General features: G+C 33.9%; 1 protein-coding gene across 1 annotated transcript in view; it reads right to left on the bottom strand.

Annotated features, from left to right (window-relative positions):
• Positions 1–23,731, bottom strand: part of LOC142234303 (uncharacterized) — a 44,553-nt gene that overhangs the window by 19,507 nt on the left and 1,315 nt on the right. Inside the window, exons 2-15 of the mRNA XM_075305407.1 lie at positions 18,657–18,817; positions 18,367–18,583; positions 17,989–18,179; positions 17,620–17,923; positions 13,682–13,845; positions 13,302–13,532; positions 13,041–13,244; positions 12,865–12,949; positions 10,572–10,848; positions 5,961–6,162; positions 5,645–5,885; positions 5,441–5,553; positions 4,700–4,846; positions 4,393–4,621 (exon numbers count right to left, since the gene is read on the bottom strand). Coding sequence (XP_075161522.1) covers positions 4,393–4,621; positions 4,700–4,846; positions 5,441–5,553; positions 5,645–5,885; positions 5,961–6,162; positions 10,572–10,848; positions 12,865–12,949; positions 13,041–13,244; positions 13,302–13,532; positions 13,682–13,845; positions 17,620–17,923; positions 17,989–18,179; positions 18,367–18,583; positions 18,657–18,817 — 2,766 coding nt within the window. The remainder of the gene's footprint in view (positions 1–4,392; positions 4,622–4,699; positions 4,847–5,440; positions 5,554–5,644; positions 5,886–5,960; positions 6,163–10,571; positions 10,849–12,864; positions 12,950–13,040; positions 13,245–13,301; positions 13,533–13,681; positions 13,846–17,619; positions 17,924–17,988; positions 18,180–18,366; positions 18,584–18,656; positions 18,818–23,731) is intronic.

The following is a 23,731-nucleotide window of genomic DNA, read 5'->3' as shown; positions in this document are numbered from 1 at the left end:
TTGGGAGTGATCACGAATTAACCTCCTCCTTGACCAAAACAAGTTTTTCAAATAAAAATTTAATTTTTACAGGATTTAGATGGAATTTTTTCGTTACGTATTAGCCTGGTTTTCACTCTAGAACGCATAGTTTAGGATACAAAATCGATTGAATAAAGGAGTTACTACACTTGCTCGAACATGGTGAATTTTCGAACACAGTTGGTAGAATTCTACAAATCTAGCAAGCAGTAAAAATACTGTTTACTAGATTGGTCAAATTTTCGATAGAAATAAAATTTTGTAAAATTTTCTATAGAAATAAAATTTTGACAAAATTTTCTATAGAAATCAAATTTTCTATAGAAATAAAATTTTAATAAAAGTTTTCCATAGAAATAAAATTTTGACAAAATTTTCTGCAGAAATAAAATTTTGACAAAATGTTCCATAGAGATAAAATTTTGACAAAATTTTCTATAGAAATAGAATTTTTGCAACATTTTCTATAGAAAACAAGTATATACAGCACTAAGTTCGGCCGGGCCGAATCTTAAATACCCACCACCATGAACCAAATATTAGGGTTCCCTTTGAAATTTCAGGATGGCTTGAGGACTTGAGGACACTTCCCGAAGATAAATGTAAAGATTTCACCTAAGAGGACTATATCAGATTCTGGATTTATAAGAACCATTTTTGTTTGAGTATTAGAGGAATTATTAACATCTCTTGTAAGTGTGCAAGAAAATTATAAAATAACGTCTTGATTTGAAATCTTAAATCTGTAGAAGTAAAATCTGGAAATTTTACATTGAGTTTCAAGCAATTGTCATAATCAGTGCGCCTTCTACACCTTCAAGAAGTGATGTCGGTCTATATGGAGGCATTACCAAATGGACCGATAAAAACTTAATCCGATACATGTTTTTGTGAGCCTAAAATATAAAATATTTACAATTTCAGGCAAATCAGATAAAAACTACGGTTTCTAGAAACCCAAGGAGTTAAATCGGGAGATCGTTCTTATGGGGGCTATACTAAAATATGGACCGATACTCACCGTTTTCGGCACACCTCTTTATGAGCCGAAAATACCTATAGATTTCCAATTTCAGGCAAATAGGATAAAAACTTCGGATTCTAGAAGCCCAAGAAGTAAAATCGGGAAATCGGTGTATATGGGGGCTATACCAAAATATGGACCGATACTCACCATTTTCGGCACACCTCTTTATGGTCCTAAAATACCTCTAGATTTCCAATTTCAGACAAATTGAATAAAAACTACGGTTTCTATAAGCCCAATACCCTAAATCGGAAGGTCGTTTTATATGGGGACCATACCAAAACATGGACCGATACTCACAATTTTTGGCACACGTATTTGTGGTCCTACAATACTTCCACTTCCAATTTCAGGTAAATTGAATAAAAACTGCGGTTTCTATAAGCCCAAGAAGTAAAATCGGGAGATCGGTCTATATGGGGGCTATACCAAAATATGGACCGATACTCACAATTTTTGGCACACGTATTTGTGGTCCTACAATACCTCTAGATTTCCAATTTCAGGTAAATTGAATAAAAACTGCGGTTTCTATAAGCCCAAGAAGTAAAATCGGGAGATTGGTCTATATGGGGGCTATGCCAAAACATGGACCGATACTCACAATTTTTGGCACACGTATCTGTGGTCCTACAATACCTCTAGATTTCCAATTTCAGGTAAATTGAATAAAAACTGCGTTTTCTATAAGTCCAAGAAATAAAATCGGGAGATCGGTCTATATGGGGGCTATACCAAAACATGGACCGATACTCACCATTTTTGGTACACCTCTTTATGGTCATAAAATACCTCTAGATTTCCAAAGTAATGGTAGATTTCATTTAACACGAGTGGTAACCGTGTCAAATTCGTAAAGATATGGTTGAAAATTGGACCTGCAGAATGGCCTTTGTGCAAAATAGTTGTATATAGGGTGGGTATTAAGTTCGAGTTTGGCCGCTAAAATCGCCATTTTTTCACGATTACTTTTTTTAATTAATCCACCATAAGGAATACAAACTTTGTGAAAATTTGCTTTGGGGTATTCCCCATCAAGTTATAATAAAATTTGCAACAAATATGTATAATTTTATGCCGTTTTTTTACTGATTTAGTTTTCACTTTAGCGATTTTAGCGGCTAAACTCGAACTTAATACCCACCTTAATGCCCGAAATTATATTTAAATGTTAAATGACAAGAAATTATCTACCAATTTATAATTTGCAATGTTTTTTATTTAAATTTCAAATCAGACAATTCTTACAAAAACACGCATCAACAGCTTGTTTAGGTATCGAAAAACGTTGAACTATCAGCTTATTTTTTACATAGGAAATAATAAGAATTCATTCGGTGCCAAGTAAGAGCTATACGATGATCTATGACCCATCAAAGCGATGATTTGAGTCTAAAAAGGCAGTTGTTTGAGCCTATATGTGAGAGCTCGCATTGTCGCGGTGAAGAGTGATCCGTCCTCGGCGGATGGTTTCCTGATTTCTTGGAAAACAATTGCCAAAAAATATGGCTCAGAATTGATTGTTGTGCGTTGTTGTAGTGCTAGGATTGCGACATGTGTAGTTTTTCTGAAAAATCAGGCGATCGTTTGCTTGGAAGTGCTTAAGCAACTTTTGTTTAAATTGTCTCATTTTGAAACACGATGCCATAGACGTGTTGCTTGTGACCAGTCGAGACCAGCGGTGCCAACTCTGACGATTTTTCGTCATTTTGACGATTTTTGATAGTAAATTTGGCCTCTGACGATTTGACCACGATTTTAAACAACTTAGTTATGAGATGACGATTTTTTAAAATGCTCGACTCGAGTGTTTCCTTTTAAGGGTTTTTATGTCGATTTGACGATTTTTCAAAGTGATGTAGTTATAAGTTGACGATTTTCATAAGTTGTAATGTAAACAAGTTATTTTGGATCTCAATAATATGACAATTTATATGTAGCTTGCTTCCAGCCGTCTCCAATATAGAAAGAAATTTCAAATCAATATAAATAAACCTAAAATTCGTAATACCTTTGAAACTTAAACATTGCAAGGTATTCTTTTGTCTAAAAACTATTTAAAGCAAAATAATTCTAATTGCTATGAAGCCAGTTTAGTTAAATTCACTTGATTTATTTATTCATTACCGATAATAGTAATAATAATAAAACTTATACATGAGCAAGTAATAAGGATTTAAATTCGCTTGGAGAATAGGAAATTTTTTTGTCAAGAAAATTTTGTTAAACAATGTAGTACATGTGGTCACAAATATATTAATTTAAATTAATTAAAAATTTATTTCAATTAATCGTCGTTCAAAAAAACTGGAAACTATATTACTTAATTAGAGATTTAAACGGCATTATTCATGTAACTAAAATGAATAAAACCCCTTTTTTAATAACAGTATACAATATATGGATGCCTCAGATGTTTGAATAAAACTTTTATTTTGTTCCTAAATCTTTTTTTTCAACTGTTTTATGAGTGACGATTTTTTGACGAATTCTTTGGGATGAATTGACGATTTTGACGAAAAATATTTTTAAAATTGACGATTTTCAGCCCAAAACTGTTGGCACCACTGGTCGAGACGAGTCTTTCTTTTGTTTGCGATCAAACGCGAACGTTCGATCAAATGGTCATGCAATATTGAATGGATGGTGGTCCCACTAATGGCTATGTAAATATAGGCGAAATGACGATCATGTAATATCAGTTGGCGTGCAGCAACAACGGCTTACGGAACAACAACTGATTTTGTACGACCTTCACCAAATTCGCCTTCGAATGAACTACGAATTCACCATACCAACGATACGCACTGGCCCTTGACAGAGCTTCAATGCCAAATATTTAATTGAGTTAATCAATGCACTGTTGTTGAATTAATACACGTCGAAAGTTGTATAAAATAATCGCACGAAAATGTACGCGATTTATTCCATTTTTTCGGAGATTTTCGAGATGAATCTTTTAAGTTGCCGTAAACAAAATAGCAATAGCAATCGTATGTCAACATCCCGCCAAATAAAAAGAAATTCTCCTATATAGTAAAAATATTTGCAAGAGTTTTTATATCATATGCTAGTAATTTTTCCTTCTTGTAGTAATATTTCCGACGAAAAGAATGATAGTAAAAAGATCATAGAATTGATATAGAAAGAAGAGTAAGCAAGAGTTATCAATTTAATTTTTTATATTATCTATTTTTTTTAATAATTAACATAAAATATGGGCTATATTTTCTGCTATTATTCCTCTCCATAATTTAAAAACAAAAGTTGATCTTCTTCACAAACTCAGTTTTGCATAATTTAATAAAAATGTGTTCGTAAAATTGTTATACATTTCATTCAGTTTTCTTCAGCACCACTGCCGTCACCACTACCATTGTCGCTAGCACTACTACTACTGCTGCTGCTACTGCTATCTTCATCATCAGAGTAGCTATCAATGGAATCTAAAGATTCCAAAGATGAATTGTGACTACGTGAATATACAGAAGCTGCACCTTTTAGAACTCGTTCATTATTTTTAACATCAATAACAGCTTTCAGTTCTTCCCAAAATGCTGCTTTATATGATACCTAATGGGAAGCAATTTAACATGGGTTATTTTTCTATTTTGCTCCTATATTAACACTAAAAAATAAATTCAAACTTACATCGTACGATCGAGCTTTCTTTATAACATTAAATATCCAACAGACAATACCATAAACAATGGACATACCAGAACCAACAATAAGTACATAGTAAATACCTTCCAAGTTATTAACAGCCAAGGGATTTACACCGCCTTCTGATGAAGACTGAAAATGAGAATGAGAAAGGAAATGAAGAAACTTAGAGAATGACAAGTTTGGAAAAGTTATATAAATTGGTTTGCTGACATCTCTAATTGTATTAGGGGATTTAGTCTAACACGAATGGAATTTTTCAACCATATACTTAGGTTAGGTTAGGTTAGGTTAGGTTAGGTTATGTGACAGCCCGATGTATCAGGCTCACTTAGACTATTCAGTCCATTGTGATACCACTGTGGTTAGGTTAGGTGGCAGCCCGATATTTTAGGCTCACTTAGACTATTCAGTCCATTGTGATACCACAGTGGTGAACTTATATCTTATCATTGAGTGCTGCTCGATTCCATGTTTAGCTCAATGACAAGGGACCTCCGAGTCCGAACGGCGTGACACATTGCTGTGAAACCAGTTAGAAAAGCTTTGAAATACTCAGAAATATCATCAGTATTACTGAGAAAGGAGAGTCCACCGCTAAAAAACATTTTGGTGTTCGGTCGAAGCAAGAATCGAACCCACGACCCCTTGTTTGCAAGACGGGCATGCTAATCATTACACCACGGTGGCTCCCTACCTAATACTTATCCATATATATTTTATTACCTTGCAAACAGTGGCACCCATTTCATTCCACCATTTCTTTTTAAGCTTAGCCAGAACACCTTGTTCCTGTAATTCCAATAAGGCATTATTGAATTTATCACGATAAGGCCAATCTATAAAATCCATAGAAAATGTATGTAATGTTAAGCAAATAATATGACGATACAGGATCAATAATTTTCGATATTTTTTCGTTGGACATACTTTTCTTCATTGCAATGCCATAGCCCTTTTCATCCAATGGATCGCCAACTTTTTGCAATTTACAATTTCTTACAATGTGATATTCAATGGATGTCGATTCCATTAAGAAGGCATATGTAACGCCACCTTTTGTATCACTATTCGTGACACGATCGACACCTTCCTGGTTACTTTCCGTTAAATATTCTATATGGGAGCTCATATACTCATGCATTTTCATATAGGTCGGTTCAGCTGAAGTCTACAAATGAAGGCGAAGCAGATGTTAGGGAGTGAAGGTATTCTATTATTTGATCCTTTTTGCAATTTATCATACCGCAAAGAAATTTCTGGTGGCTCCGTTTTTCTTAGCTCCATATTGCACACCACCTTTGTTTTCAGATAAATCCTTAACATTCTCCAATACTTTTGTTGGATTCTCAATGGTTAAGAAGGCAGCTAAATTTGCAGTGTACGATGATACAATAATCAATGTGAAGAAACACCATATAGCAGCAACAGTACGGGTTGAGAGAGCTCTAAAAGTAAGAGAGAGTGTAGTTTTAGTGATCAATCTATTATTAGACTGAAAACAATATTGACTTAATATGGAAGATTATGCAACTTAAATTTTAGGACTCGAAATTTACGCAATGTTAAGGACTAAATTCTTTAAAATAATGACATTTTAATTAGAACAAATATATACGGCCGTAAGTTCGGCCAGGCCGAATCTTATGTACCCTCCACCATGGATTGCGTAGAAACTTCTACGAAAGACTGCCATCCACAAATTTCAACTCACATGGTTGTTAAATATCATATACTACCACCACGTACCAAATTTCAACCAGATCGGATGAATTTTGCTTCTCCAAAAGGCACCGGAGGTCAAATCTGGGGATCGGTTTATATGGGAGCTATATACTTTTATGGACCGATAGGAACCAATTCCTACATGGTTGTTGGATACCCTGTACTAACATCACGTACCAAATTTCAACCGAATGGGAAGAATTTTACTCTTCCAAGGTGCTCCGGAGGTCAAATCTGGGGATCGGTTTATATGGGGCCTATACATAATTATGGATAGATATCGACCAATTTTTGCATGGGTGTTTGAGGCCATATATTAACATCACGTACTAAATTTCAACTGAATCAGATTAATTTTGGTCTTCCAAGAGGCTCCGGAGGTCAAATCTGGTGATCGGTTTATATGGGGGCTATATATAATTATGGACCAATATGGACCAATATGGACAAATTTCTGCATGGTTGTTAGAGACCATATACTAACACCATGTACCAAATTTCAGCCGGATCGGATCAAAATTGTTGCTCTTAGAGGCTCTGCAAGCCAAATCGGGGGATCGGTTTATATGGGGGCTATATATAATTATTAACTGATATGGACCAATTTTTGCATGATTGTTAGAGACCATATACTAACACCACGTACCAAATTTCAGCCGGATCGGATGAAATTTGCTTCTCTTAGAGGCCTCGCAAGCCAAATTTGGGGGTCCGTTTATATGGGAGCTATACGTAAAAGTGAACCGATACGGCCCATTTGCAATACCGTCCGACCTACACCAATAACAACTACTTGTGCCAAGTTTCAAGTCGATAGCTTGTTTCGTTCGGAAGCTAGCGTGATTTCAACAGACGGACGGACGGACATGCTCATATCGACTCAGAATTTCACCACGACCCAGAATATATATACTTTATGGGGTCTCCCCATCCTATGGTGGAGGGGATAATAAAGTTTACAATCTTTGCTTCAAAAATTTTTCATTGAATTAGATGTTTGAAGTAAGGGAAATTTTCCTTAAAATAAAGAAAAACATTTTCAATTTATAGAATAAAAAAGTCTTTAACTCAAGCAACATATTGAAGTTTTGAAAATAAGATAAAAATGTTTCAAATATAGGCTAAGATTTATTTAAAGGATTTGCATCTTTGATTTATGATGCTTACTTTATTGTTTTTTTATGAAAACACTTTGAATTTGATGATTCGTTGTTTACGTTCTTTAAATTATTTAATAAGTGTCTTTAAATTATTTAAGTTTAATTAAAATGAACATATTTAATAATTCAAAATTTAATCCATGAATTCCAAATCCACAAATGATATCAACTATAACGATACTGCACAAACGATTACCGATCAATGACTGTCCTCTCATCCTTTTCTGCCCATTCGTCAATGTCAGTTTGATGACATACATCAGTCTGTATCGTATCGTGTTGTGGCGTAACGTATAGTTAGTATGGGACCTTAATATGGTGGAGGTGCAGAACCACATCCTACATACATATATAGAAACAAGTATATACGGCCGTAAGTTCGGCCAGTCCCAAGCTTATGTACCCTCCACCATGGATTGTGTAGAAACTTCTTGTACACATTGTCATCCGCAATCGAATTACTGTGTTGCGGTAAAGCTTGCCAATGGCAATGTATCTTAAAACCTCCTAACACCGTCTTCTAAATTGTAAGTAAGTCCATACGAGGTATATATTAAATTAAAAAAGACCGATTAAATACGTATATACTTCAGTTTGACAAAATTTTCTATAGAAATAAAATTTTGACAAAATTTTCTATAGAAATAAAATTTTGACAAAATTTTCTATAGAAATAAAATTTTAACAAAATTTTCTATAGAAATAAAATTTTAACAAAATTTTCTATAGAAATAAAATTTTTAAAAAATTTTCTATAGAAATAAAATTTTGACAAAATTTTCTATAGAAATAAAATTTTGACAAAATTTTCTATAGAAATAAAATTTTGACAAAATTTTCTATAGAAATAAAATTTTGACAAAATTTTCTATAGAAATAAAATTTTGACAAAATTTTCTGTAAAGTTCTATAGAAATGAAATTTTAACAAAATTTTCTATACAAATAAAATGTTAACAACATTTTCTATAGAAATAAAATGTTGACAAAATTTTCTATAGGAATAAAATTTTGACAAAATTTTCTATAGAAATAAAATTTTGACAAAATTTTCTATAGAAATAAGATGTTGGTAGATTATTTTCGGCTAGCGTGGCAAACTTGATTATGAGCCGATATGGACCAATTTTTGTGTGATTGGGTATCGGATATATATAACTATATACCGATATGGACCAATTTTGGTATGGTTGTTAGCGGCCATATACTAACACCACGTTCCAAATTTGAACCGGATCGAATGAATTTTGCTCCTCCAAGAGGCTCCGGAGATCAAATCTGGAGAACGGTTTATTTGTGGGCTATATAAAATTATGGACCGATGTGGACCAATTTTTGCATGGTTGTTAGAGACTATATACCAACATCATGTACCAAATTTCAGCCGGATCGGATGAAATTTGCTTTTCTTTGAGGCTCCGGAAACCAAATCTGGGGATCGGTTTATATGGGGACTATATATAATTATTGACCGATGTGGACCAATTTTTGCATGGATGTTAGAGTCCATATACAACACCATGTTCCAAATTTCAGCAGGATCGGATGAAAATTGCTTCTCTTTGAGGCTCCGCATGCCAAATCTGGGGATCGGTTTATATGGGGGCTATATATAATTACGGACCGATGTGGACCAATTTTTGCATGGTTGTTAGAGACTATATACCAACACCATGTACCTAATTTCAGCCGGATCGGATGAAATTTGCTTCTCTTTGAGGCTCCGCAAGCCAAATCTGGGGATGTATATAACTACTATATATAACTACGGACCGATGTGGACCAATTTTTGCATTGTTGTTAGAGATCATATACCAACACCATGTATCAAATTTTAGCAGGATCGGATGAAATTTGCTTCTCTTTGACGCTCCGGAAACCAAATCTGGGGATAGGTTTATATGGGGGTTATATATAATTTTGAACCGATGTGGACCAATTTTTGCATGGTTGTTAGAGACCATATACTAACACCATGTACCAAATTTCAGTCGGATCGGATGAAATTTGCTTCTCTTTGAGGTTCCGCAAGCCAAATCTGGGGATCGGTTTATATGGGGGTTATATATAATTTTGAACCGATGTGGACCAATTTTTGCATGGTTGTTAGAGACCATATACTAACACCATGTACCAAATTTCAGTCGGATCGGATGAAATTTGCTTCTCTTTGAGGATCCGCAAGCCAAATCTGAGGATCGATTTATATGGGTACTATATATAATTATTTACCGATGTGGACCAATTTTTGCATGGTTATTAGAGACCATATACCAACACCATGTACCAAATTTCAGCCGAATCGGATGAAATATGCTTCTCTGAGAGGCTCCGCAAGCTAAATCTGGGGGTCCGTTTATATGGGGGCTATACGTAAAAGTGGACCGATATGGACCATTTGCAATACCATCCGACCTACGTTAATAACAACTACTTGTGCCAAGTTTCAAGTCGATAGCTTGTTTCGTTCGGAAGATAGCGTGATTTCAACAGACGGACGGACGGACATGCTTAGATTGACTCAGAATTTCACCACGACCCAAATTTAAAGCCAGGGAGGTCCGTAAAAATGTCTTTATTTTAAAGAAGCCGCATCTGTGTCTCGGAAGCAATACCAAAATCCTTAAGGGAACGTCAACATTTTTGTATCCAAGTAAACTTTTTTGAGCGTAGGATCAACGCAAAAATAAATAGGATCAACGCCTAAAATAAATAGGAACCCGTCCGGCGATGGCATCTGTTTTTAGCAATTTTATGAAGACAACAATTTGGGGTTGCATTAACTCCAAAATAGTTTATCTCGGGGGAACATACGCCCCTCGAAGTATAAATTAATTCTGTCTTTATGCTATTCCCACTCAAGGATAGGGCTGCTTGTTTGATACCTCCTCCACTTTTATGCTCTCTGTTTTAAAAGGATAGCAAATTATACAAATACTGATTCTTGTCACATCGGTTCATGTCAATACTTACTTTGGAGCTATCTCAGATCCCTGCTGGAGAAAAGCACCAGTGGTAAACCACAAGGCACTGTTGATAGTAAATTGATTTTCCAATTCTTCGGGTTCTTCAATACAGGGATATGGATTATCCCATTCTGTAGGTGAAAGACGACCCAGTATAAAGAAGCACAGAGATACACCCAAAAAGGCAATACCCAAATATTTCCAGACTTGTTTTGAAAAAGGGTCCATAAAGGAGAAAGTGGTGGGTTCACTTTTCTGAGGTTTCAAATATAATATGGCAATACCTAGAAATGAGAAATAAGTTTAAGAAAATTGCCATAAATATTTCCAATTAAAAAGTTGTTTGAAGTTGAAAAATTTTTCAATAATAGTAATAAATTAATTGATACATTTAACTTTTTAATCAACCTTAAGTTACTTAAGTCAATGATTGAAAATTTTAATTTTGTTTTAAATTAATTGATACAATTAACTGTTTATTCAAACTCGGATGATTAAGTCAGTAAAAAAAAGTTATGGATTTTTTTTTTAATTTTAAAATAATAATTTATTTCAAACAAAAACATTTTAAATCAAACTAAAACCACAAAGTCATATAAGAAAGCAATTCAATATAGTTACGTTTTTAATTAAAAAAATTAACAAAATATCACCAAAATATTTCCAATTAAAAAGTTGTTTGAAGTTGAAAATTTTTTTCAATTAATAAATTAATTGATTCAATTAACTTTTTTTATCAATAAAGAAACCTTAAGTTACTTAAGTCAATGATTGAAAGTTTTAATTTTTTTTAATTAATTGATACAATTAACTGTTTAATCAAACTCGGATGATTAAGTCAGTAAAAAAAAAGTTTGGATTTTTTTTAATTTTTAAATAACAATTTATTTCAAACAAAAACATTTTAAATCAAACTAAAAACACAAAGTCAGATAAGAAAGCAATTCAATATAGTTACGTGTTTAATTAAAAAAATTAATTGAATTTTGCAATCAACATTAATTGAACTTTTAATTGAATCAATTAAAAAAATAATTGAAATTTTCAAATTAAATCAGTTAATTTTTTAATCAAATATTTTTTATGCCCAATTAATACTATGATTGTTACTATAATTTTCGTGATTGAACACATTTCAATTAAAAAACAAGTAAGGAAAGTCTAAAGTCGGGCGGGGCCGACTATATTATACCCTCCACCATTTGGTAGATCTAAATTTTCGATACCATATCACATCCGTCAAATGTGTTGGGTGCTATATATAAAGGTTTGGCTTCTGTGGCCATATAAGTCCACATCGGGCGAAAAATATATATGGAAGCTATATCTAAATCTGAACCGATTTCAATCAAATTTGGCACACATGACTATACTACCAATTGTACTCCTTGTGCAAAATTTCAAGCTAATCGGGATAAAACTCTGGCTTCTGGGTCCATATAAGTCCATATCGGGTGAAAGATATATATGGGAGCTATATCTAAATCTGAATAGATTTCAACCAAATTTGGCACGCATAGCTACAATGCTAAATCTACTCCCGGTGCAAAATTTCAACCAAATTGGACCAAAACTCTGGCGTTTAGGACCATATTAGTCCATATCGGGCGAAAGATATGTATGGGAACTATATCTAAATCTGAACCGATTTCAATAAAATTTTGCACACTTGACTATGCTACTAATTGTACTCCTAGTGCAAAATTTCTACCAAATTCGGCCAAAAATCTGGCTTCTGGGGCCATATAAGTCCATATCGGGCGAAAGATACATATGGGAGCTATATCTAAATCTGAACTGATTTCAATCAAATTTTGCAAACTTGACTATACGACTAAGTGTTATGTTTGTTCAAAATTTCAAGCAAATCGGTATAAAACTCTGCCTTTTGGGTCCATATTAGTGCATATCGGGCGAATGATATATATGGGAGCTATATCTAAATCTGAACCGATTTCTTCCAAAATCAATAGGGTTCTATTCTGACCCAAATTAGGAACATGTGCCAAATTTGAAGGCGATTGGACTTAAACTGCGACCTAGACTTTGACACAAAAATGTGTTCACAGACAGACGGACGGACGGACGGACAACGGACAGACGGACATGGTTATATCGACTCAGGGACCCACCCTGAGCATTATTGCCAAAGACACCATGTGTCTATCTCGTCTCCTTCTGGGTGTTACAAACATATGCACTAACTTATATTACCCTGTTCCACAGTGTGGCGCAGGGTATAATTAATTGGATCAATTAATTTCGTGATTAAATTAAAAATATTTTTGGCTCAATGTTACCGGTATTCATGAAAGGGATGGTAAAATCCACTACTTCCTCTCGTTCCGATGTAATGGTCAAATCTGTTATAGCCAAATCAGCTTCCTATTAAGAGATATAAAATTATTAAAAATATTGAAGAAATAAGAAGAAGTTGTAACATATCAGTAGTTATTCCTTTTTTCCAGCTGCTTACCCCATCTACGATTTTCTTTAACATTCCCGTTGTGGTATTTGTGGTCTTATTGAATGATCCATAATTTGAACCACCATCTTTTAAGGTAAAATTAAAACCCAAGATGTCAGCCAATTCTTTAATTAAATCTACACCATAACCTTGATACATGCTATTACCATGTAATTTCTTATGAGATTCAACCAAACTGGTGTAGGGAGGATTCTAAACGATTGCAATGAATTATTGTTTAAAATAGGCAAGCCATTATGATTCTCTTACCGGTACGGATATTAAAACCACATAGGTTTTATTCACCATAGAGTTATCGTCATGAGTAGTGATCAGTCTTTGTTCCGGAGGCCTTTCAAATGTAAAATTTTTATTCTCCTCCCATGCACCGACTTTTACTAGGCCAGTTGACTGTAGCTCAATTACATCTAATGTATAGCCTTTCCGTCGTGATCCATCAAATATTATGCGTCCAGTTAAGGTATTTCTATCGAAGTCGAGCTGGACAAATTTTGAAACACACAAAATGTAAAACCAATGAATTTAAGAGACTGTTAAGTCAAGTATTTTTGAAAGCTCATGGGGCTTTTTTTAGATATTGGGGAAGTTAAGATAGTATATCTTAATTATGAGCATTTTAAATCACTTACAGATCTCATGTAGTTTTTAAAAGTCGAACCATCTTCTTGAACATTGTCTGCTTCCAATTTACAATCCAAGGGCTGTGGCATATATTGTATATGTTTGGTAGTTTCAGCAAATGCTATGACAGCATCATAGAGCAAAGCCATTTCCATAGTAATGGGACAAGAGCCTAAGTTTTCAAGAAATCGAAAAACAAAATGGATTAAAAACATAATATTTTATAATTTCACATATACATAACATATATGGGTATCGAACGTTCGTCCTTATGTCTACACGCAAAGAAAAAAAAACGTTTGGAAAACGTGTACCGGAAACGTTTTTCTTTTGTTCGAGTTTTTTGAATTGCTTCGAAAATTTTAAACTTTTATCACCAAAAAAATTCGTTTGTTACAAAATTTTTATTATTTCAATAAAAAAAGTTATTTTTTAAACAACAACACAGTCCATTTCGTTTATATCAAACATTGTTCTTTTCTGACTTTAGGTCTTTAATAAGACACATTTAACAGTTCAACATTTAATATACTACAATGCAATGTTGAACATTTTTTTCGGAATCTTCCGAACATATCTGGAATATATAAAAAAAAAAAAACAAAAAACAAAAAAAAAAAACTTTGGTCGAAGTAGGGATCGAACCCACGACCCTTGGCATGCAAGTCGGACGTAGCAACCACTGCTCCACGGTGCCAAACTAAATGTTTGTTTCTGTTAAATAAACTTTGTTTATTCGGTTCGTGGGCGCCGCAAGCTATGCTATATAAATATAACTTATATGGATATTTATCTATTGATGACCATAACAGGTACATAGCTCAGTGGTTAGTGTGTTGGCTTACAAAGTGCATGGTCCGCGGTTTGATTTTCCGTCCAGGCGAAAGGTAAAAAAATTTTAAAAATTTATAAAATCGTATAATTTCTTCTACATTGTTGGTATTACAGGAAAAGGTGTTAAGAACTAAAAAACCTCGTGGATGTGAGAAAGATGTGAGGGAAAATGCAATTAGCAAGAAAACAATGTTTTTTTTTTTTTTGAGTTTGTCTTTATGAAATTGTTTTTACATCCTGGAAAAGAATAAACGTTTATTACAAAAAGTATATACTTTTCTTCCAAATACACTTCCTTACAGCGAAAAGCAAATGAGAAACGAACTTTGTTTGTCTATAATTTCGTTTGGGAGGAAAGAATTATTTTTTTGCGTGTACACCCAGTGAAGGAATATGATCACATCAAACATGTTTTAAGAGCAAAATGTTATATTTGGGTGGTGACCATGTAACATGGTTTTCGCAACCATGTTATTTTCTCGGAAAGCATGTATCTGATTTCGGCAAGCAGGTTATATTTGACGAAAAAATAACATTTTAGTGACAAACATGTTACATGGTTACCATACAAAAATAACATTTTGCTCTTGAAACATGTTTGGGGTGATCATATTCCTTCTCTGCGTGTGCAAAACTAACATAATTATACCTCGGAACGAGCAAAAAAAAAATTTTTATTGCCGTTTTTGTTCTGGTCGATATCGGTTCATAATTATATACAACCCTTATATAAACCGATCCCCAGATTTGGGTTTCTGGGCCTCTCGGAGGAGCAAATATCATCCGATTAGGTTGACATTTTTATACCCTGCGGCACACTGTTGAACAGGGTATTATAAGTTAGTGCATATGTTTGCAACACCCAGAAGGAGACGAGATACACACATGGTGTCTTTGGCAATAATGCTCAGGGTGGGTCCATGAGTCGATCCAGCCATGTCCGTCCGTCCGTCTGTCTGTGAACACATTTTTGTGATCAAAGTGTAGGTCGCAGTTTAAATACAATGGCCTTCAAATTTGGCACAAGTTCCTGTTTTGGGTCAGAATAGAACCCTATTGATTTTGGAAGAAATCGGTTCAGATTTAGATATAGCTCCCATATATATCTTTCACCCGTTATGCACCTATATATAAAATTTTATTGAAATCGGTTCAGATTTAGATATAGCTCCCATATATATCTTTCGCCCGATATTTACTTATATGGCCCCAGAAGCCAGAGTTTTACCATAATTTGCTTGAAATTTTGCACCAGGTGAACAATAAGTACTATAGTCAGGTCTGCCAAATTTAATTGAAGTCGGTTCAGATTGACATAAAGCTCTCATATACATCTTTCGCCCGATATAGACTTATATGGCCTCAGAAGCCAGAGTTTTAGCCCAATTTGGTTGAAATTTTGCATTAGGAGTACAATTAGTAGTGTAGTCAAGTATGCTAAATTTTATTGAAATCGGTTCAGATTTAGATATAGCTCCCATATATATCTTTCGCCCGATTTTCCGTCATATGACAACAGAGTTCAAAGTTGTAGTCCGATTTACATGAAATTTTGCACAGGGAGTAAAATAAAATACTAAGTATGCATGTCAAATTTGGTTGAAATCGGTTCAGATTTCTATATAGCTTCCATATATATGATTTTCCGATTTGGGCAAAAATGACCAAAATACCCACATTTTCCTTATAAAATCGCCACTGCTAAGTCGAAAGCTAGTAAAAGTGACTCAAATTTTCCTTTATTTCTAATACATATCTATCGACCGATAAATCATAAATACACTTTTGCGAAGTTGCCTCAAAATTGGTTCAGATTACAATGTTTGCCATATTTATACCCTGCGCCACACTGTGGAACAGGGTATTATAAGTTAGTGCATATGTTTGCAACACCCAGAAGGAGACGAGATAGACACATGGTGTCTTGGGCAATAATGCTCAGGGTGGGTCCCTGAGTCGATATAACCATGTCCGTCTGTCCGTCCGTCCGTCCGTCTGTCTGTGAACACATTTTTGTGATCAAAGTCTAGGTCGCAGTTTAAGTCCAATCGCCTTCAAATTTGGCACATGTTCCTAATTTGGGTTAGAATAGAACCCTATTGATTTTGGAAGAAATCGGTTCAGATTTAGATAAAGCTACCATATATATCTTTCGCCCGATATGGACTAATATGGTCCCAGAAGCCAGAGTTTTACCCCAATTTGGTTGAAATTTTGCACAGGGAGTAGAACTAGTAGTGTAGTCAAGTGTGCCAAATTTTATTGAAATCGGTTCAGATTTAGATATAGCTCCCATATATATCGTTCGCCCGATTTACACTCATATGACCACAGTGGCCAATCTTTTACTCCGATTTAATTGAAATTTTGCACAGGGAGTAGAATTAGCATTGTAGCTATGCGTGCCAAATTTGGTTGAAATCGGTTCAGATTTAGATATATCTCCCATATATAGCTTTCGCCCGATTTACACTCATATGACCACAGAGGCCAATGTTTTGCTCTGATTTAGTTGAAATTTTGCACAGGGAGTAGAATTAGCATTGTAGCTATGCGTGCCAAATTTGGTTGAAATCGGTTCAGATTTAGATATAGCTCCCATATATATGTTTTTCTGATTTCGACAAAAATGGTCAAAATACCAATATTTTCCTTGTAAAATCGCCACTGCTTAGTCGAAAAGTTTTAAAAATTACTCTAATTTTCCTTAGCTTCTGATACATATATACCGAGCGATAAATCATAAATAAACTTTTGCGAAGTTTCCTTAAAATTGCTTCAGATTTAAATGTTTCCCATATTTTTTTTACTAACATTGTGTTCCACCCTAGTGCATTAGCCGACTTAAATTTTGAGTCTATAGATTTTGTAGAAGTCTATCAAATTCTGTCCAGATCGAGTGATAAATATATTGTCGGTTCAGATTTAAATGTATGTATATGGGAATATGAAGCTTTATATATAGCACTGAAAAAATTTGAAGGATTTCAGATGTTATCGAAAATGTGGATCTACAAAGTGGTGCAGGGTATAATATAGTCGGCCCCGCCCGACTTTAGACTTTCCTTACTTGTTTTAATATATGTTATGTATCGATTATTTCATAATTTACCATTTCTTATGATTTCATTATCAATTTCTCTTTGACGTATACGCTCCTGTATTTCCACATCATCGGGATCCACATTTGAAATATCGATAGTCTCGCCATCGTTGAATCGTTCATCTTCGGTAAGTTTTTGCAAATAACCCATTTCACGCATAAGATTCTGTACCTCAGGTTTTTGGGCGGAGAACATACGAAATCCGGTGATATTGGCATCACTGTATTTGTATTCTTCCAAATCGAATGTATGAAGATCCAAGTTGCCAATAATGTACGTGTAGTCTTCATTCATGATGCCAACTTGTTGGGCCTATAAAAAAACCATACGACCAAAGTTCAAAAAAATGTTATTTTAGTTGTAAAATAAATTCATACCTGTTTCAGAACTTCAGCAACAGATTCTGATGAGCCGACCACAACTAAGCGATTATCCACAGATTTTCGTACTCTTCTCAAAACCGATTTGAAGTTACCATTCAAATTCAAATCATAACGGACAACAGAGATGAAAGGGCCACTACTACCATAAATGGACATTAAAGCATCCAAAATGCTTAGATAAACAGCTACAATTTAGAAAAAAAAAAAATTAAAAAACATTCGTATAAATAATAAAGAAAGTTTCGTTAAAGGTAAAAGAAATTTCATTTATTTCTAACGATAATTTAGAAGAATTTATATGGGAAAAATAGGTTTAAAATATACTTTTTTTTTTGTAAATGAGGGGTAAAATTTAATTTTTTTGTATCTCACCATTTTGATAAAGAAATATATAACGACTCCATTCAAAAGCTGAAATAACAGCATGCAATGCCTGAGCAATATCAGCTGGATGAGGATGTAGATTAAAACCTTCATTGGTCTCACTCATATACGATAAAATATAGGGTAAATCTTTGCTATCGCATACATTCATCAGATGTAATCCAGACGTTAAGGCCGAAGGACCAAATATTGCACCAATTCCTTCCTAGAAATTGAGGAAATTTAATGCTAAAATGCATTTACTCTCTTTTGGCAATTGGTGAGAATTTCACACTTACCTCCATCATTCGGCAGAGTTTTTCTACACCTTGCATAGAATTTCCATAATCGATTTCAGCATGTCGTACTTCCAGTGGTGTTGTCAGTTCTGCATTAATGATGTTTGTGGCATTTTCAAAGGTATAACGCAATACCTCCGAATTAAGGTCGGTTATCAAACCTGGACAAAATAGAAATAGATTTCGTTATCCTAAGGAAAATTGTCATAAAAATTGGCCCATCGCAACAGTTTCGTAAATATAATGTATTTCTTCTTTATTCTAACGAATTTTCTTGTAAATAATGATACATTTAACGTACACTTTCATTGGCGTAATGAAAATAAATCATTGAACTAACGAAAGTCGTTGTCGTGGGCGTATGTAACGTATGTAAGGAAATGTTAAAGTCGACCTAGTTCCAGCTTGTAATTCGTGAATAGGTTGAAGGGGAACTATTAGAAATACGTTTCAGAAACTTTACAGATGAGGGACAGCAGTGCACAGTGGTCGATACCTTTGGCCCAAAATAAAAAATCAAAGTTAGAAATTTGTCAAAAAGTGTGGCAACACTGTTTCTTATGCAAACAAGGTTTTACAATGTGTATTTGTTTTTGGTTTATTCCAACTGTACTCTTTAAGAACGGCTTCAAAAGAGAGAGCAAGTAAGCAATTGGTTTTTGAAGTGTGAAAAAGTATAAAATTAAGTGCACTTTTAAATAAATAAAACAAAAGAAAAAAAAATATATCGAAATAAATCGAAATGAATATTGAATTAAATGGTAATAACTATATTTTAAAATAAAACAAGTATATACGGCCGTAAGTTCGGCCAGGCCGAATCTTATGTACCCTCCACGATGGATTGCGTAGCAACTTCTACGAAAGAATGTCATCCACAATCGAGTTACTTGGGTTGTGGTATCTTAAAACTTCTTAACATCGTTTTCTAAATTGTGAGTTAATCCATATGATTATGGACTGATATGGACCACTTTTGGCATGGTTCTTAAATATCATATACTTCCACCACGTACAAAATTTCAACCAGATCGGATGAATTTTGCTTCTCCATAAGGCACCGAAGGTCAAATCTGGGGATCGGTTTATATGGGGGCTATACATAATTATGGACTGATATGAACCAATTCCTGCATGGTTGTTGGATACCATATACTAACATCACGTACCAAATTTCAACCGAATCGGATTAATTTTGCTCTTCCAAGGGGCTTCGGAGGATCGGTTTATATGGGGGCTATATATAATTATGGCCGATTTCGACCAATTTTTGCATGGGTGTTTGAGGCCATATATTAACACCACTTACCAAATTTCAACTGAATCAGATAAATTTTGGTCTTCAAGAGGCTCCGGAGGTCAAATCTGGTTATCGGTTTATATGGATGCTACACCCTCAGAAAAAATCGCTTCTCTAACATATGTTCCAAACATATTTTGCAGGAAGCACATATATTATTGGATACTGCCGAAACATTAATATGTTTGTTTTAGTGAACATATTATATGTTTGGAAGCATTTTGAGCCCAAAAATGTTATATGTTTGGAAGAATTTTCCCCAAAGAAGATTGTGCTCATTCCCTCACATAATTTTCACTTCCACGAAATTTTTTAGTTCTTGGCACCTTTTTCTGTAATACAAATAATGTTGAAGAAATTATTCAATTTTATATTTTTTTTTAAATTTTACCTTTGGCCTGGACTGAGAATCGAACCGGGAACCATGCAATTTATAAGCCAACACACTACCACTGGGCTACGTAGCTGTTATAGTTACCAATAGACAATTATCGTTATAAGTCACATTTATATAGCATAGTTTGCAGCGCCCACGAGCCGATGCAAACAAAACATTATTCAACAGAAACATATATTTGTTGGCCACGTGGAGCAGTGGTTAGCATGTCCGCCTTGCATGCAAAGGGTCCTGGGTTCAATCCCTACTCCGATCGAACACCAATTTTTTTAATTTTTGTATTTATATTTTTATATTATTAAATTAAATTTTTACAATGAAACTTCGAAATGTGTGTTATTAAAGATTTACAGTCAGAAAAGAACAGTGCTTGATATAAATGAAATGGACTGAGCTTTTGGATAAAATATTATTTTTTTATTGCAAAAATAACAATTTTGTAACAAAAACTGTTTTTGGTATAAAAGCTTGAAATTTTGGAAGGAATTTAAAAACTCTAACAAAAGAAGAACGTGGAGTCGAGTATAAACATACATAAATAATTTTATAATATACACATAAATTTAGTTAGGCGTGAACAGTTTTTTACTAGCATTTAACACCATTTGAAATGCATTTAAAACTTATCGTTTTTTGTACTTAATTTCATTTTTAGCCTTAAGGGCGGTATTAAGTTGGCATTATCGTTCTAAAATGAAATGTTTTGCCTTTTACTTTTCATTAATAATTCATTTTCAAGAAAATAAACTTTTTCGATTGTTTTAGCTGCAAAACTCGAACTTAATGCCCGCTTCCGAATGTCTATTCTCTTTACATGAGTATTCAAATTAAATAATATTTAGACTTAAGCATATCAAATTTTTGGGCTTATTATAAAACAGTTTTCCGAAACAACATACAAGCAGTTTCACCGAAATTGCTCTCTTTTGATTCTCTCGCTGTGTTATGTTGATATCTTTCGTCAACCCTCCCGATTTCCATCTCTATTTCTTTCTCTATACTCTCTCTCTGTCGCTCTCTGAATAATATATCAAAACATATATATGTTTACTCGAAATTTGTAAATTTATATATGTTTACATTCACACATATTATTTTTATGAAACATTCATGCCCCAAACATAATATATTCTAACATATTAACATATGTGTCCCAAACACTTAGTGTTAGTTTAGGAACATTACATGTTTGCACTTAAATATATTGTGTTTAAAAATTGTGCCCGAAACACATTTTGTTTATATCGGAACATATGAAAAACATATTTTTCTAACAGTGTATATATAATTATGGAATGATGTGGACCAATTTTTGTATTGTCATTAGAGACCATTTACTAACACCATGTACACGCAAAGAAAAAAAACGTTTGGAAAGAGTAGAAAAAAAAGTAGAAAAAAAAAAAAAAAACTTTGGTCGAAGCAGGGATCGAACCCACGACCCTTGGCATGAGAGTCAGACGTAGCAACCACTGCTCCACGGTGCCAAACTAAATGTTTGTTTCTGTTAAATAAACTTTGTTTATTCGGTTCGTGGGCGCCGCAAGCTATGCTATATAAATATAACTTATATGGATATTTATCTATTGATGACCATAACAGGTACATAGCTCAGTGGTTAGTGTGTTGGCTTACAAAGTGCATGGTCCGCGGTTCGATTCTCCGTCCAGGCGAAAGGTAAAAAAATTTTAAAAATTTATAAAATCGTATAATTTCTTCTACAATGTTTGTATTACAGAAAAAGGTGTTAAGAACTAAAAATCTTCGTGGAAGTGAGAAAGATGTGAGGGAAAATGCAATTAGCCAGAAAAAAAAATTTTTTTTTGAGTTAGTCTTTATGAAATTGTTTTTACATCCTGGAAAAGAATAAACGTTTATCACAAAAAGTATATACTTTTCTTCCAAATACACTTCCTTACAGCGAAAAGCAAATGAGAAACGAACTTTGTGTGTCTAAAATTTCGTTTGGGAGGAAAGAATTATTTTTTTGCGTGTACCAAATTTCAGTCGGATCGGATGAAATTTGCTTCTATTAGAGGCTCCGCAAGCCAAGTTAGGGGATCGATTTATATGGGGGCTATATATAATTATGGACCGATGTGGACCAATTTTTGCATGGTTGTTAGAGACAATATACTAACACCACGTACCAAATTTCAATTGGATCGGATGACTTTTGCTCCTCTAAGAGGCTCCGTAGGTCAAATCTGGGGATCGGTTTATATGGGGGCTATATATAATTATGGACCGATGTGGACCAATTTTTGCATGGTCATTAGAGAACATATACCAACATCATGTACCAAATTTCATCCGGACGGGTGAAATTTGCTTCTCTTAGAGGCTCCGCAAGCCAAATCGGGGGATCGGTCTATATGGGGGCTATATATAATTATGGACCGATGTGGACCAATTTCTGCATGGTTGTTAGAGACCGTATACTAACACCATGTACCGAATTTCAGCCCGATCGGATGAAAGTTGCTTCTCTTACAGCAATCGCAAGCCAAATTTGGGGCCGTTTATATTGGGGGTCCGTTTAAAGTGGACCGATATGGACCAATTTTTGCATGGTTGGTACACCCAGGAAAAAGTGACCCCTTCTTTAAGTTAAAATGAACTCATTGTGAAGAAAGTTGAACTTCGTATAGCGCCAAAGACATTTTTATTTGTTTGAACGATGTGATTTTTGTAGAAATTAGGAATAATGCATTCCATATATTAGTTAACATTTTCCTATATTTATATACCACTATACTACAGAATGAAAAAATTTAACTAATTTGAATTCATATATGGAATGATTTTATTGAAATTTTTTCATTCATTTCGACAAATCTTACACATTTGTGGTAAAACTTTTACTTCATAATTAGAACTGCTTACCTTCGTTTTTAAATACAATTTTATTTATTTCTATAAGCAATTTTATCTTCAATAAAAGACATGTTTTATTAATATATTGAATATATTTATTAAGAATCAACAGCATCGAATCTCTTTGAAATATTAGTTTATTATTCCACTATTTCCAATTTCCGTGTGATATTATCAACTGTAAAACGCACTTTTTCTTCTTCTTGTACTTTTCACTTTTAATAAGTTGCTGCCTAACGATTTTGTCCTCCTTTTACAATTTCAATACCTACAAATATAAAAAATCATAAAACATTTTTGTTGCAAAAGGTTAGCGTCACTGAATATTACCTGATAATTGAAGATTCCAAAATGAAGACAAATGAAAGGGTTGTTATTCTGCTGGTGTTTTCTTTCTTTATACACTATCACGAACATTGATAGATTTATTTAAAAAAACGAAAATTTTTCTCACTAATTTAAAATAACAAATATTTTATATATTTTATTTGTTATTTATTA

Source organism: Haematobia irritans, chromosome 1 (genome assembly GCF_050003625.1).
Source record: "Haematobia irritans isolate KBUSLIRL chromosome 1, ASM5000362v1, whole genome shotgun sequence".
Lineage (NCBI taxonomy): Eukaryota > Metazoa > Arthropoda > Insecta > Diptera > Muscidae > Haematobia > Haematobia irritans.
This window is presented reverse-complemented; position numbering and strand designations above follow the sequence as displayed.